Source organism: Necator americanus, chromosome II (genome assembly GCF_031761385.1).
Source record: "Necator americanus strain Aroian chromosome II, whole genome shotgun sequence".
Lineage (NCBI taxonomy): Eukaryota > Metazoa > Nematoda > Chromadorea > Rhabditida > Ancylostomatidae > Necator > Necator americanus.
Window position 1 is genome coordinate 5,535,969 of NC_087372.1, and position 11,813 is coordinate 5,547,781.

Genomic DNA, 11,813 nt, shown 5'->3' on the forward strand with positions numbered 1-11,813 from the left:
CTCAACACGGCCCATTTGTAAAAATCCAGATCAACAAAACAGAACAATGTAAGATTTGTCCACAAAAATACTCTTTAAAAAAGTAACAAAATATATTCTAACAACAAAAAACAACGCATTATTGAGAAAAAGGACAACAAAAACAAACAAATCGCTAAGCAATATCAGCAGTTTCACTAACAATGCTAGTCTATGGGAGCTGTACACCAAAATATTCAAGAAACATGAAAAAAATAAACTTTTCAAAAAACCCGTACAGTAATAATTAAAAGTTGGAGCATTGCTCAGAGCACACAAACCTAGAACTCTAAGAAAACTAAAGCAAAGTGATAATGCATCGAGACCTCCTCCACATCAAAAATGATTGTTAGTAAACAAATAGAATGTTAATGAAACACTAACTGAAAAAATAGACAGAATCCTTAACATCATTAATATTTAAAGAGCCCGGTTTTACTTGTAGTGTGAATAAATTTCTGAAGTGCGCTAAATCTTCTGGTGGCATTAATTCTATGTGAGGCCCAGTCAAATAGTGCGAGTGAAACCAGTCAGAACATCTGAAATGAAAAGGACAAGTTATCCAGGAACAGATATCAAACAAGAAAAGACCAGAACTTACTGTTGTACAAGAGGTTCTTTATGTAATCTAACGAACTGTTCACGACACAAACGGCTCATTTCGTCAACATTGCTTGCATGAGTCCAAAAGCAGTCATGTACTGCCGCAAACGTGATGCCCCTGGAATGTTCACAGCTTCATCCGTGCACGAAAATGAATAGTAATACTAGTTGAACCACCGCTAATATAAGTGATGGTGGTTGCTCGAGTTTCAAAGGACCAGATCTCATTATCACGATTCTTTTCCGTTTTTTTTTTCAGTGACAATGGATGTATAATCAGGTCAAAATGACATCAGGCACGGTACAGTTGCGAAGTGGTGCGATGAAGACAGTTGTTGGAACCAACGTAGAAAGATCGCAAACTGCATTTTCATTCTCGTGTACGGATGAATCGAAGTGACAAATTAGTGGTGCCACTAAGGGTCCCACTCTATCCTAACCGCTACGCTCCGCTGCGCGCAACCGCTTACACAACTGCACTGTGCCTCATGTTCTTTTGACCCTCCTATATTCATCTATCAAAAGTGCTCGACTTAATGACAGGCACCAATCTGAACTACTAAATTCACATGAAGAAACTCGCGTTCCGCTTAGAATAGGATGCTTACAGAAAAACAGAAGTAGGTAATAGAAATTTGAAAATTGAAAACTTCTTTCTAAGAAAACACTTTAATTTGCTTCATTTCACACCTGCATAAGGAAAAGAAATTGCAACAAATAATCTGCATTCAAAAAAAAATACCTCCGAGAACATTCCAGCGAAGTCAACATCATATGACAGGAATCTAGTGAATGAACAAAGTTGGGAGGGAAAGCGCCAACCTGAAAATAACCAGCTAAATGATAAAATAAAATGCAAAACTTAAACTAGAAACGAGAAATGGAATTAAGAACTTCTGCGAGGAATGCACGTCAACGTATTTTATCAGCAGTACCGTCACCATTTCGTGACGAAGATCAAGTAATTCACTGCAAAGTCCCTAACCGCACCTGCTTCGTAGATACGGGAACGTGTATAACTCGACCCTGTTTCTCCTTTGCAATGACATATGGTTGAACCACAGGGAGTCCAAGTGGAGTCACCCATTCCATGGTGCGCAGCAGATCAGAAACACCCTTAGCGCAATCTCTGAACCAGTCCTTCAGTTTCCTAAAAAAAAAAAGTTCTGGAACAAATTACAAATCAAATAAATTTTATACGGATATTTCCAAAGAATTTAGGGATACAGAACCGGTGAGAACTTACATTGAACACGTAAACGCATCATGTAGACTATCAAACGTCTTAAACGTAAGATATTGTGCAAATTTAGCTGTCTGCAAAAAAACCATCCAATTTTTAAATGACATCAACAAAATGAACAACAAATAAAACCAACGTCATCGTTATCAATGTCGAGAGCTTTGAGTTGACGTTTTATTTGTAAAGCGGCCCCGTATAAGGTCACACCATAGACCGTAGTCATAACCGTTTGTTTGATAACCTATAACTCGAGGAAATTTAACTTATCCCCCGAGTACCGATGAAAAAATTGTGGGAGCTTACCTTCCTTGGAACCGGCTGCGGCATAGCTTCTCGTAATCGTCGTGCAATTTCCATATTTGGCCCACCTTTTTCATCCTCCAATCTTTTTTGTTCAACTCTATAAGAAACAAAAAAGAATGGGAAAAGCGTGCTAAGTATTAAATGCTAGGAAACAGGTTATCTAGCTTGACTTTCTTACTAGTATTTCTGAGTCTGAGAGCAGAGAGTGAAAAACGACTAAAAAGAGAATAAAAACGAGGAGACAGTGATAGAACCTGAATAGTCACCTTGTCGCAACTGATGAGTAGACATCGTTCGGTGTTGAGCTTTTTAGAAGGTTTACTTCTCGGCCACCCTCTTCGTCTCGACCTAGCGCAGCATAGTGTTGTAGTCCATTGCAGCTTCCATCTTGATGTATAGCTAAATGACTGTAAAGGAAAAAATAAAAGTAGAAACAACGTAAAAAACTGTAAAAATCTTCAAAAAAATCCAGGATTTAATCAAATTAATGTAACAAAATAAAGGACTGAACACACAGCCACCAATTCAAGCGACGTACCTCACAAAGTTTTCGATGCTTCCAGGAAATGCCAGCGCATCACGCACTTCCATACATGCAGCTAAAGTTTGCCACGGCTCTTCAGATTCTAGCCACCATCCGCGACCTGAAAAAAGTGGTAGAATTCGAAAAGAGTCATTATCGAAAACAGCAGAAAGTGACTCATAATTCGTAAGCATAATACAAGAAGTGAAACTTTTCAATTAGGCAAAACCATACCATCAAGAGGATGATTAGCTGAGTCAACCATTTCATCCAGAAGACGATCCGCCTCAGTAACGCGATCCGCGATGCTGTTTCTCTTCATCTTTCCAGTTAAATTTATGCAATGAAGTTTGAGCCAATGAAATCCTCGTTGTCCTAGAGGCCGCCCTAAAAACAACGTATCTCTTCGACCTACAAAAAGCGCTTAGACGCTTTCAATGTTGAATCATGCTAATTCCGTAGGTGGTGTTCTTCTCTAAAAAAATCCTCTCGTTTTCTTCTTGCACTTGTCTTTCCAAACTGAATTCAAAATGCACATGAAAAACCTCTTTTGTTGTTGCTTTATTACAGATTCTGACATTTTAGCTACCCAAAGGAAGTAATTCATATAAATTTAAGATCAAAAGGAGCATGCTATGTTACTGCGGATGACTTGGGAAATTAGTAATACCAAACAGTCTTTGAAATCATTATGCAGTTTCGGAAAGAAAAAAAATCAAACCTTTAGCAAATTTCAAAATGCAGCGATTGACGTCGTCGCCCATATGACTAAGATATGGTGATATAGGGTAGACGCGGCCTCGAAAATCCATATTGTGAGGAAAAAATAGTGTCTGTCCTCTAAAATGTCTTGCAAGCACTATGCGATACTTCATCCAGTACCACAGCGAGTTTAATTCGTTCCTAAAATACTGAGAGACGAAATCTCCAACTACTTCATAAGAAGAATATATGACAACAATAACTTGATTGAACTAGTAAACTCCTCAATTTTTTTTTACAATTATAGTTAGGCCGAAACTACTTGTAGCTTGGTGCAGTTTCGTAGGCGGCTGAGCTAGAAGCGATACGGTGAAGGAAGCGGTGGGGATCGAAGAGGATTGCAAAGGTGAGTGGAGCTAGCGAGGGTTTCGCTTCAATCTTCGAGCGCAGCCAAATACGCAACTGCACCGAGCTATAGGTCATTTTGATTCGACCATACCAATATTTACAAGTTACAAGAATTCTTTGCTTAGGAAACAACAAACAAAAAAGGAAACAGAATGAGTTAAAGATTTCATCTGGCAGGTTTTTCTTAACTCAAAAGAAAGTTAATTTGAAAAAAAAAAACCAAGCATAGAGCGTTCTTTCCTACATTACGCTCACAAGATGGTACATTCTGTTCCACTTCATCCATGAATCTGTTTTTTTTTTTTTTCAAAACAGTCAAATCCTGTTCACGTTCTTATAAAACACACGTTCAATGTTTTGTGTGCAATTAAATAGAAAACAGAAAGGTACAAAACAATAACTATGTTTGAAATTTTTCTCCATAAATATGTATATCACGCAAAACTGGCATCATTCACTACTGCATAGTACTATTACTGTTCCATACCATTAGAATTGCCTTTCTAACCCTCATGAATTTCAAAGAACCTTTAGGGAAAAGAACGTATTCCTCAAACCAGAGAAATGAAAATAAGGGGAATACACGCGTTCATTTAAAAGAAAAATAAGCAAAGAATTTCACTGCAGTATATAACTAACCTCTTCTTGATGGCATCCGCTTTCCTTTTACTATATTCTACATATCGACCCTTATCAACTTCTTTCACTTGCGCTTCTTCACCGAAAAAATCCTATAAAACAGCGAAACAACAATGTTCGCATAGAGATACAGATAAACTAAGACACATGCCTTAAATTCTGGAACTTCAACCGTATCTGCCCTTAAAGGAACTGAAAGTGTGTCTAGCAGTTCTGTTTTAGAAGCATCTGAAGACATCTCGAACACCTGAAGTGTTTAAATTTAGGGAGGAGCTATTATGTTTTAGCAGCGCATACAAACACATAAAACCACCTTGTCTAAAATGGTAATAAATACTATAAAAGTCATACCTTACAGAGCACGTCCAGCATAGGTTCGTTTATTTTCCATGGAGTAGATCCAAGCTGGTTTAAAGCATCAAAAACAGGGCGAGCCTGAACGCTGAAAATAGTAAAAGAAATCGGATGATATAGAGAATGACACAGGTACGATAGGATTGAGTTGCATCCTTCTAAGATGAAGAATTTATCTATTATTTTGGACATGTTCAAGTGAAGAGAGTACTTCCTAAGCGACTGAGGTGCATGTATCTAAGCACTAGTTCTATCCACTTCGTCTATGAACATATCTGTTAAATTTCCTTGTTTCATAGAAATTCTCAAGAACTAACGGTGATTTCAGCCTCTTCTGCAACTGTGCATTTACATCAATTTCCTTGTACTCAGCCAGATTCCTAAGTATCTGAGTATGACGAGTATATCCGGGACCACCTAATCCTCCGTCGCACCATGGTCTCGGTGGAACCTGAAAAATCTTTTTCATTCTTCTTTTCATAGCCCTCAGGTGTAGTGTTCCAAGCCCGATAGTATCAGTTTCTTCCGACAGCGCCAGCGTTCGATGAAAACAGCTTAAGTTACTTTTCGCTCACGTTACAAGTTTATAATAGATATGCAGCAAAATCCTCTTGAACTCCTCTTAAACTGTAAGCAGAAAGCTCAAAATGTGCTGCTAACTAACCGTCATTGGAAGTTGGTGTGTCGGGAAGACAATAAACTCGAATGGATGCTCATCTAACAAATTGATAAGTCTCGTATTGATCGCTAACATTTTCGACAGCATCACACGTCCATCTTCTGATATACGAGACTCTTCTTCAATTGCTACATTGCGTACTGAAAACGCGTCTACCATCTGCGCTGAAAAACAAAGGAATAGAATAGGGCGCATTAGTCTGAAAGCTTTTTGGTTGCTCAAATGTATTCTTCATGAGAAAGCTATGACGAAGAATGAAAAAAGAGAAAGAAGGAAAAATAGGAAGTGTACAGTGAGAAAATTATGTCCAAAAAGCATCGAATCACTCACTGGATCCATGTTTGTTTGTCACAGGGAACTTGCAAGCTTCTATAATCACCTGGGTCAGAAATGTTGAGATTTGTTGTCTGTTTCCGCTGTGAAATTCTTCAAAAGGGATCTGAACGACACGGTATTTCATGATTACCTGATTCTTTTGAAAAAAAATTCATTGTCACAGCCACAGGAGGTGAAATGAGCGCAATGAGAAGACTTCTGTATCATCTCGTGTTTAAAAAAATGTGGAGATGGTAGTATTAAATGGAAGGATAAACGCTGATTGTATTGGAATGAGAAGAAGAAGTAGGAGGCTCCAATATTTTCTAAGTTGCCATAAAGAAGACTGAGGTTTAGCAACCTTCACCATAAAAAAAGCTCAGCATCTTAGTAAAATGAACAGAATGAGAAAAGTTATGCTCTTTTCAATGCCATTCATGAGACTTTAGACGCCTGAGTACAAAAAAAAGAAAGAAAAACTAATGGGTAATGAATATGAATAAAAGAGTGATGTGCTGCCGATCGGAGAGATACCTGGATAGAAAATGTACATGACACTCACAAATGACCAATCTCACTTGGTGTGTAGGACGAATTCCTGCTCTCCTACAGCACTTTATCCACCATTCACGATGCGTGTGTAGACGAGAAATTTCTTCATCATCAAACAAAGCAACGTAGTCGGCAAACACTGGAGACCACATCTAAAATCTCATATTTCGCAAAGAAAAAGATCTGTATAACATGAATAATCTTTCTACTCACCGCAGTTTCATCAACTCCCAGCCTCTCCGCAAATTTAGCATGGGCCTTGCGCAAAATCGGTGCAACTAAGTCATATTGGAAAACAGTAATCGGAACTAAGTTCTGACCCTGAGAGCATATGGCTTTTATGGATTCCAAGATCATTTTAGCTATTTCCGCACTCGATAATACGCCGGCGACTGTCCTCACTGAAATGATGTTTGAAAAAGTCACTCGTAAAAAACATCATACAAAAGACAAAATAAGCATCACATACAAGGATTGTGCACTCTCTCCTCCATGAATCGCTCAAGAGTTTCCTTAATTTTGCCATACCACTCCCAAGAGCCTATCAATCTTTCTGCCGAGGTGCGAGATGGCTCTTTTCCAAATCCCATGTAATTCTCCACATAGAGCCAAGGAGATTTTTCCAGCGCAATTTGAGCAGGAAATCTCTCTACGTAGCTATCCTAGAATTAAAATTTCGTTCGCATTTGAAGAATGCGAGAATACAAATTCCCTAAACCATATTCATTATACCGCAACTCACTCTTGCAAGAAAAAAATTGTTTACAAAAAAAAACCAGCCGCTCCAAAAATACACAAGAGCTTTTCTGACAGTAAATTTTTAGATAGGATAACTGTGGACTTTTACTTATTATTCATTCTCAAATATCAATTTCGAAAGGCGAAGGATTTTCTACATGTAGGACTAAGACCTCCGTAAACTTCTCAAGGTCCTTTCATGACAAAACCTAGCACCCTTGCACAGCAATTACCCGACACTTCAGATTTTCTATCGTACCAAGAAACGAAGTGTCAATTTTTGCCCTGGAAAAAAAGTTGGAAACGCAACGGGCACAACTTTTCGGCCACTAGTAACGCGATTTATTAGAGAGAGGAATTCGCGGGATTTAAACCACCTCTTCAGAAGGCATATGCTTTTTGATCCTGTAGGACCAAGAGAAAGTAGTGAAATAAAAGTGGAAAAGTCACAAATATACGACACTAGCGCGTCACCATAAAAGATATATGCTACCTTTCTTTATAGATTCGTTATGCCGAATAAGAAGAATTAGATTATGCTAAGAAAGACGACAAAAAGAGAACACAACAAGAAAAATTGAAAATAGTTTACAATAGTGATATCGAACGAGACAGAACTCTAGAACATACCTTAGTTATGCCCTCTAATTGATACTGATTTCCATGGTAAGACGTCTTAGGCAGGGGGATACGTAAATGGTCCAAGAGTCTTGTATTCTGAACATTCAAAGGGTAATTTCGAACAAACAAAAAAGAAAATTAGATTCTACCTCGTCATACGAAGTATTATCGCCCAACAAACATTTCTTTCCGCTTAAGTCTGCTCCTAATTCTATAAACAGTTGTGTTAGACGATCTCGATCTGTAGCAGAAAACCAAAGATGAGAGTCAGTATTGGAAATATTCCGCACCTGCAAAGAGATATAAGACAAAGGAATAATTCATTTCTACCAACCAATTTCGTTCGTTTTTGAGCTGCATAAAAGAAAAGCATGAAAGTAGTAGGAAAGTGACTTCAAACTAACGAATTTTTTTTTGTTTTCGGCCGAATTAGAAGAAAACTACTGCGTGGTTCAACAACGTAGAGATAAAGAACGCATATGAACTCGGTGATACGTAAAAAGGTTAATTAGTACAGCATTAGATGAGGTAAAGCAAATATGGTTCACTTCGCGGGATCTTTGCAAGCTACTCGTTATTTCCTCTCTTACAAAATAAAATGAACGAAGAATTCAAAAAGAAAAAGACTAAATGCTTGCTGTAAAACGATTTGAAAATATGGATGTAAATGGTGATTGAAAGAAGACAATCCCCAATAAACAAAAAAGGAAAATTAAACACAAATGTTTAGTATCTCCTATACTGACGACAAAATTAGATCTTTCACGTGATGACGATGGTCATATCGTGAAGTCAAGTAGTTATTTTTAAATTTTTTAACCATCCGTGTTAGTAATCCACAACGACAAATACGTTGGTAATGTTGACCAAGGAACTGGTGGTAAAAAAGCATGTAGTTTTCTCAGTGACTGTAGAAAAATAGCAGAGTATTTGCGAAAATTGTCTAGTATTATTATTATTAATGCACAACAAATCGTGCTTCGAAGTCGATAACGCTACGAGAAAACAGCAAAGGGGAAAAAAGCTAAAGATAGAAAAAAAAATCAGAAGAATATTGTTTTGAATGCTCTCACCAATTTCCTCAGTCGCGTTTCCATGCCAACCAAAATCTTATCGATTTCGTTAGAAGATTCATCAGCAGTTCGCAGTTGTGACCATTTATCGAATGTTTCAAAGAGAAGTAGAGAAACTAGCTTCATGTCATTTCCAAAGAATCGCATGCGATCCCAAAGATTTGCTAAAAGTAGTGAAAAATAAGAAAGCCATTGTGTAAACAAGTACCAGATATGGTGCTGTCAAAACGACATGAAGCACGCTGCAGTTGCGCAAACGGCTGCGGTGCGGTATAGCGCAGCGATTAGGATCGATGGAGGACCTCCGGGAGCACCATTTTTCACTGCAGTTCACTGATTCATGTTTCTATGGACCACCAAAGAAAAACAAGGTAGGAGTCGAACCGATTATCTCAACCGCTTTCTACACCGCGCTCATAAATGCAAAACAGAGGACAATGCAGACCTTCTTAGGTGAACGAGGTCAACCTCATGGGGTGCAGCCCAAGTAATGGTTCGCCCTCAGCCAACTGTTCAAAAGTGAAAAGGGTCCCTTCGCTAGCCGTCCAAAAGTGAATGGGTCTGAGCACAGACTCTAACTATCGCAGCTCTGACCGCGCTTCTTCGTGCGCAGCCACTTACGCAACTACACCGTGGTTCATTTCGTTTTACTATATACATGAGATAGCAAATAAGCAGTTCGTACGACTATTAACGTACCGTATGTGAAAAAAGCTGAGAGTATATCAGTAGAATTCAACTTCTCCTGATCTTCCAGAACACGATCTACGCTACGTTGGATGACCATCATACCAGTTGATATGAACTGAAAGCTAGGAAAAAATTTGCATAATAAAGAAATGGAAGTGGAAGAAAACAAATAGCCACGGCTCCAAGTGCATTTCTCCCAGAAGTCACCACAAAGAAACAAAAACGGACCTCGTCATCATCTTGGTTCAATCTATTTCTGTTTACAATCTCTTTGACTCGCTGATGAAGGACAGATATTACGGAAGAAAGGTCCTCCAATATAGCATATCTAGAAAGAACAAAAACGAAATTAATACCTAAAAAATCAATAAAGGGAATCAAAAAAATTCTAGGACAACCTTATGAGTTGTGCATGTTGAGCCCGATGTGTTTGCATAACACTATATCGTTTATGCTCAGTTTTCAGTTCTTTCTCTAGGTCGGCTATCAGTGCAGTTCGCCATGTTTCACCTCCTTTGCTGTACTTCCAACCTTTTCGTTGTGGTTTCACGACAAAATTGGATTTCTCTTAAGCAACAGGGATAAATAACATAATACGAAATAATAATAGAAAAGCACAAAAGAGAAAGAAAAAGATAAAATAGGCAGATAAATAATATATTTCCTTAAAGTTCACTCCCAAGTACATCATCAGAGAAAGAAAAATTAAATCTGGTCCGAGAGGAGGAAAAATATGTCTTTGCGGAATATATGCAAATGATAAGGTTCTCAGTACCTTTGTAGGGAGTACACTACACAATTTTCCCAAAAACAAGAAAGAAACAGGTATAGTTCTTTAAAATCTACAAAGTCCTCAACGTTTTTCTTTTGAATGAAAGAAGAATGTTCTGAAATAAATAACAGCTACGTTCATCCCAACAAGAACCAAAATACATGAAGGATCCATTGGTTAAGGAGATAAATTGATAGATGGACAGTCTATCTACAGTGAACCACCAAAACCGGTAGCGGATTTTGTAGTACCAGTGAAATACAAAACCATGCTAATAAACCATGAAGAGGTTTAAAAAAAAATGGGCGCGTAGCAGAATAAAGCTACCTTTTCGTCGAACTAGATAAAGAAGGTTGGGTTCATATTACAGGAACATCGCCAACATTACCACTATTTTCAGATATTGAATACAACATAAAAAGGCCAAGAAAGACAAGAAATGGGCCGTGATCAGGCTGATCCGTGTAAAACGAATGAAACATCCAGTAATTTAATGGAAATGTACCAAATGGAAATGTTCAAAATGGATGTTACGTTTAAAAAAGGACTGCTTTAAAAGAATACTCGCATACCTTTTAAAACAGCGGTCAAAGCTTTGGAGGAGAATGGAGAACTGCTATTTCTACATCCTTCGCAGAGCTTCCAATTCAAAAGAAACAATCGTAATACCTTCCGCCGAGGAAGCATCTAAAAACAATTTAATAGGCATGAATGATTGCAATCATTAAATAAGTCCCACTCACATGTATGTAAATCACTGCAGTGAAAAATCGCACCTAAACGTAGACAGGTGAAAAAGAAAAACTTTTATTCAAACGTAGCTAGTGCAATTACACACAAAGTCTACAAATCCGCGACGAAAGTTGAAGGTAGCCGAAGGTGCGCCTTTGGGCCGATGCTGACGTCCTATGGATTTCGAGGTCGTCCTGAAGATTTAAAGGACGCGCAGTAGATATCTAGCATGTTCTTCTGGCAGAAGGTAGGTAAAAGCAGTTTCTACAGAGTTTGTTTCCGGGTCTCCACGTACAGGTGGAGGTTGCAATCTCTTCATTACTAGGTGGAAACCAACATATAATATTGGAGCACAGGGATTGGAAAAAATGCACTACTTTTCTCCTAGGTATTCCTCATAGGTGTGCGTTGACTCAAGAAGAAAAGAAGTTGAAGAAGTTTTGGAGTAATTCCACGGTAACATGCAATTCAGAAGAGTTCGAACTAATTAACTAATTCCGGAAGAATACTGTATTTTTATGCGAAGAAATGTGGAATAAAGGACAAAGTTTCTGGCGTTAATCAATCCGCTTGGGATGCGCACCCCCGTTCACTTCAATTCAGAATCGCTTGAGGTTCACGAACGGGTGTATCTGGTCTATGCAATGACTTGCGGTGGCTAGCCGATGTGTCAAGTTAGTGTTTTTTTTTTTTCCTTCCAGACAAGTCTGGTACCAATTTATCGACCCGGAGGGATGAAAGGCTTGGTGAGTACTAGGGCGGATTTGAACCTCCCAACTAGTAGGCCAACTCCAGGACCCATAAACAGGGTGACACAGGGAAACGAGAAATTTTGAATGTAGTGGTGG

The 11,813-nt window shown here is 38.4% G+C and overlaps 1 protein-coding gene across 2 annotated transcripts; it reads right to left on the reverse strand.

Moving 5' to 3' along the window:
* Positions 1–397: 397 nt before the first annotated feature.
* On the reverse strand, positions 398–11,284 carry RB195_016933 (uncharacterized protein; the record flags this gene model as incomplete). 2 transcript variants are annotated; one of them, XM_064183690.1, is made up of 29 exons in its annotated part: positions 398–557; positions 620–739; positions 1,364–1,443; positions 1,612–1,771; positions 1,868–1,938; positions 2,001–2,105; positions 2,168–2,264; positions 2,434–2,574; positions 2,706–2,811; positions 2,925–3,077; positions 3,412–3,593; positions 4,440–4,531; positions 4,591–4,686; positions 4,791–4,881; positions 5,111–5,244; positions 5,458–5,636; positions 5,803–5,911; positions 6,366–6,491; positions 6,553–6,740; positions 6,809–7,001; positions 7,708–7,794; positions 7,848–7,988; positions 8,772–8,935; positions 9,471–9,576; positions 9,690–9,789; positions 9,860–10,028; positions 10,806–10,920; positions 10,977–11,009; positions 11,261–11,284. In XM_064183690.1, the coding sequence occupies 29 exons, from the start codon at positions 11,282–11,284 to the stop codon at positions 398–400; spliced, it is 3,522 nt and encodes a 1,173-aa protein (XP_064039570.1). The 2 variants fall into 2 exon arrangements, with proteins under 2 accessions (XP_064039570.1, XP_064039571.1); XM_064183689.1 differs by lacking the exons at positions 10,977–11,009; positions 11,261–11,284.
* Positions 11,285–11,813: the final 529 nt, after the last annotated feature.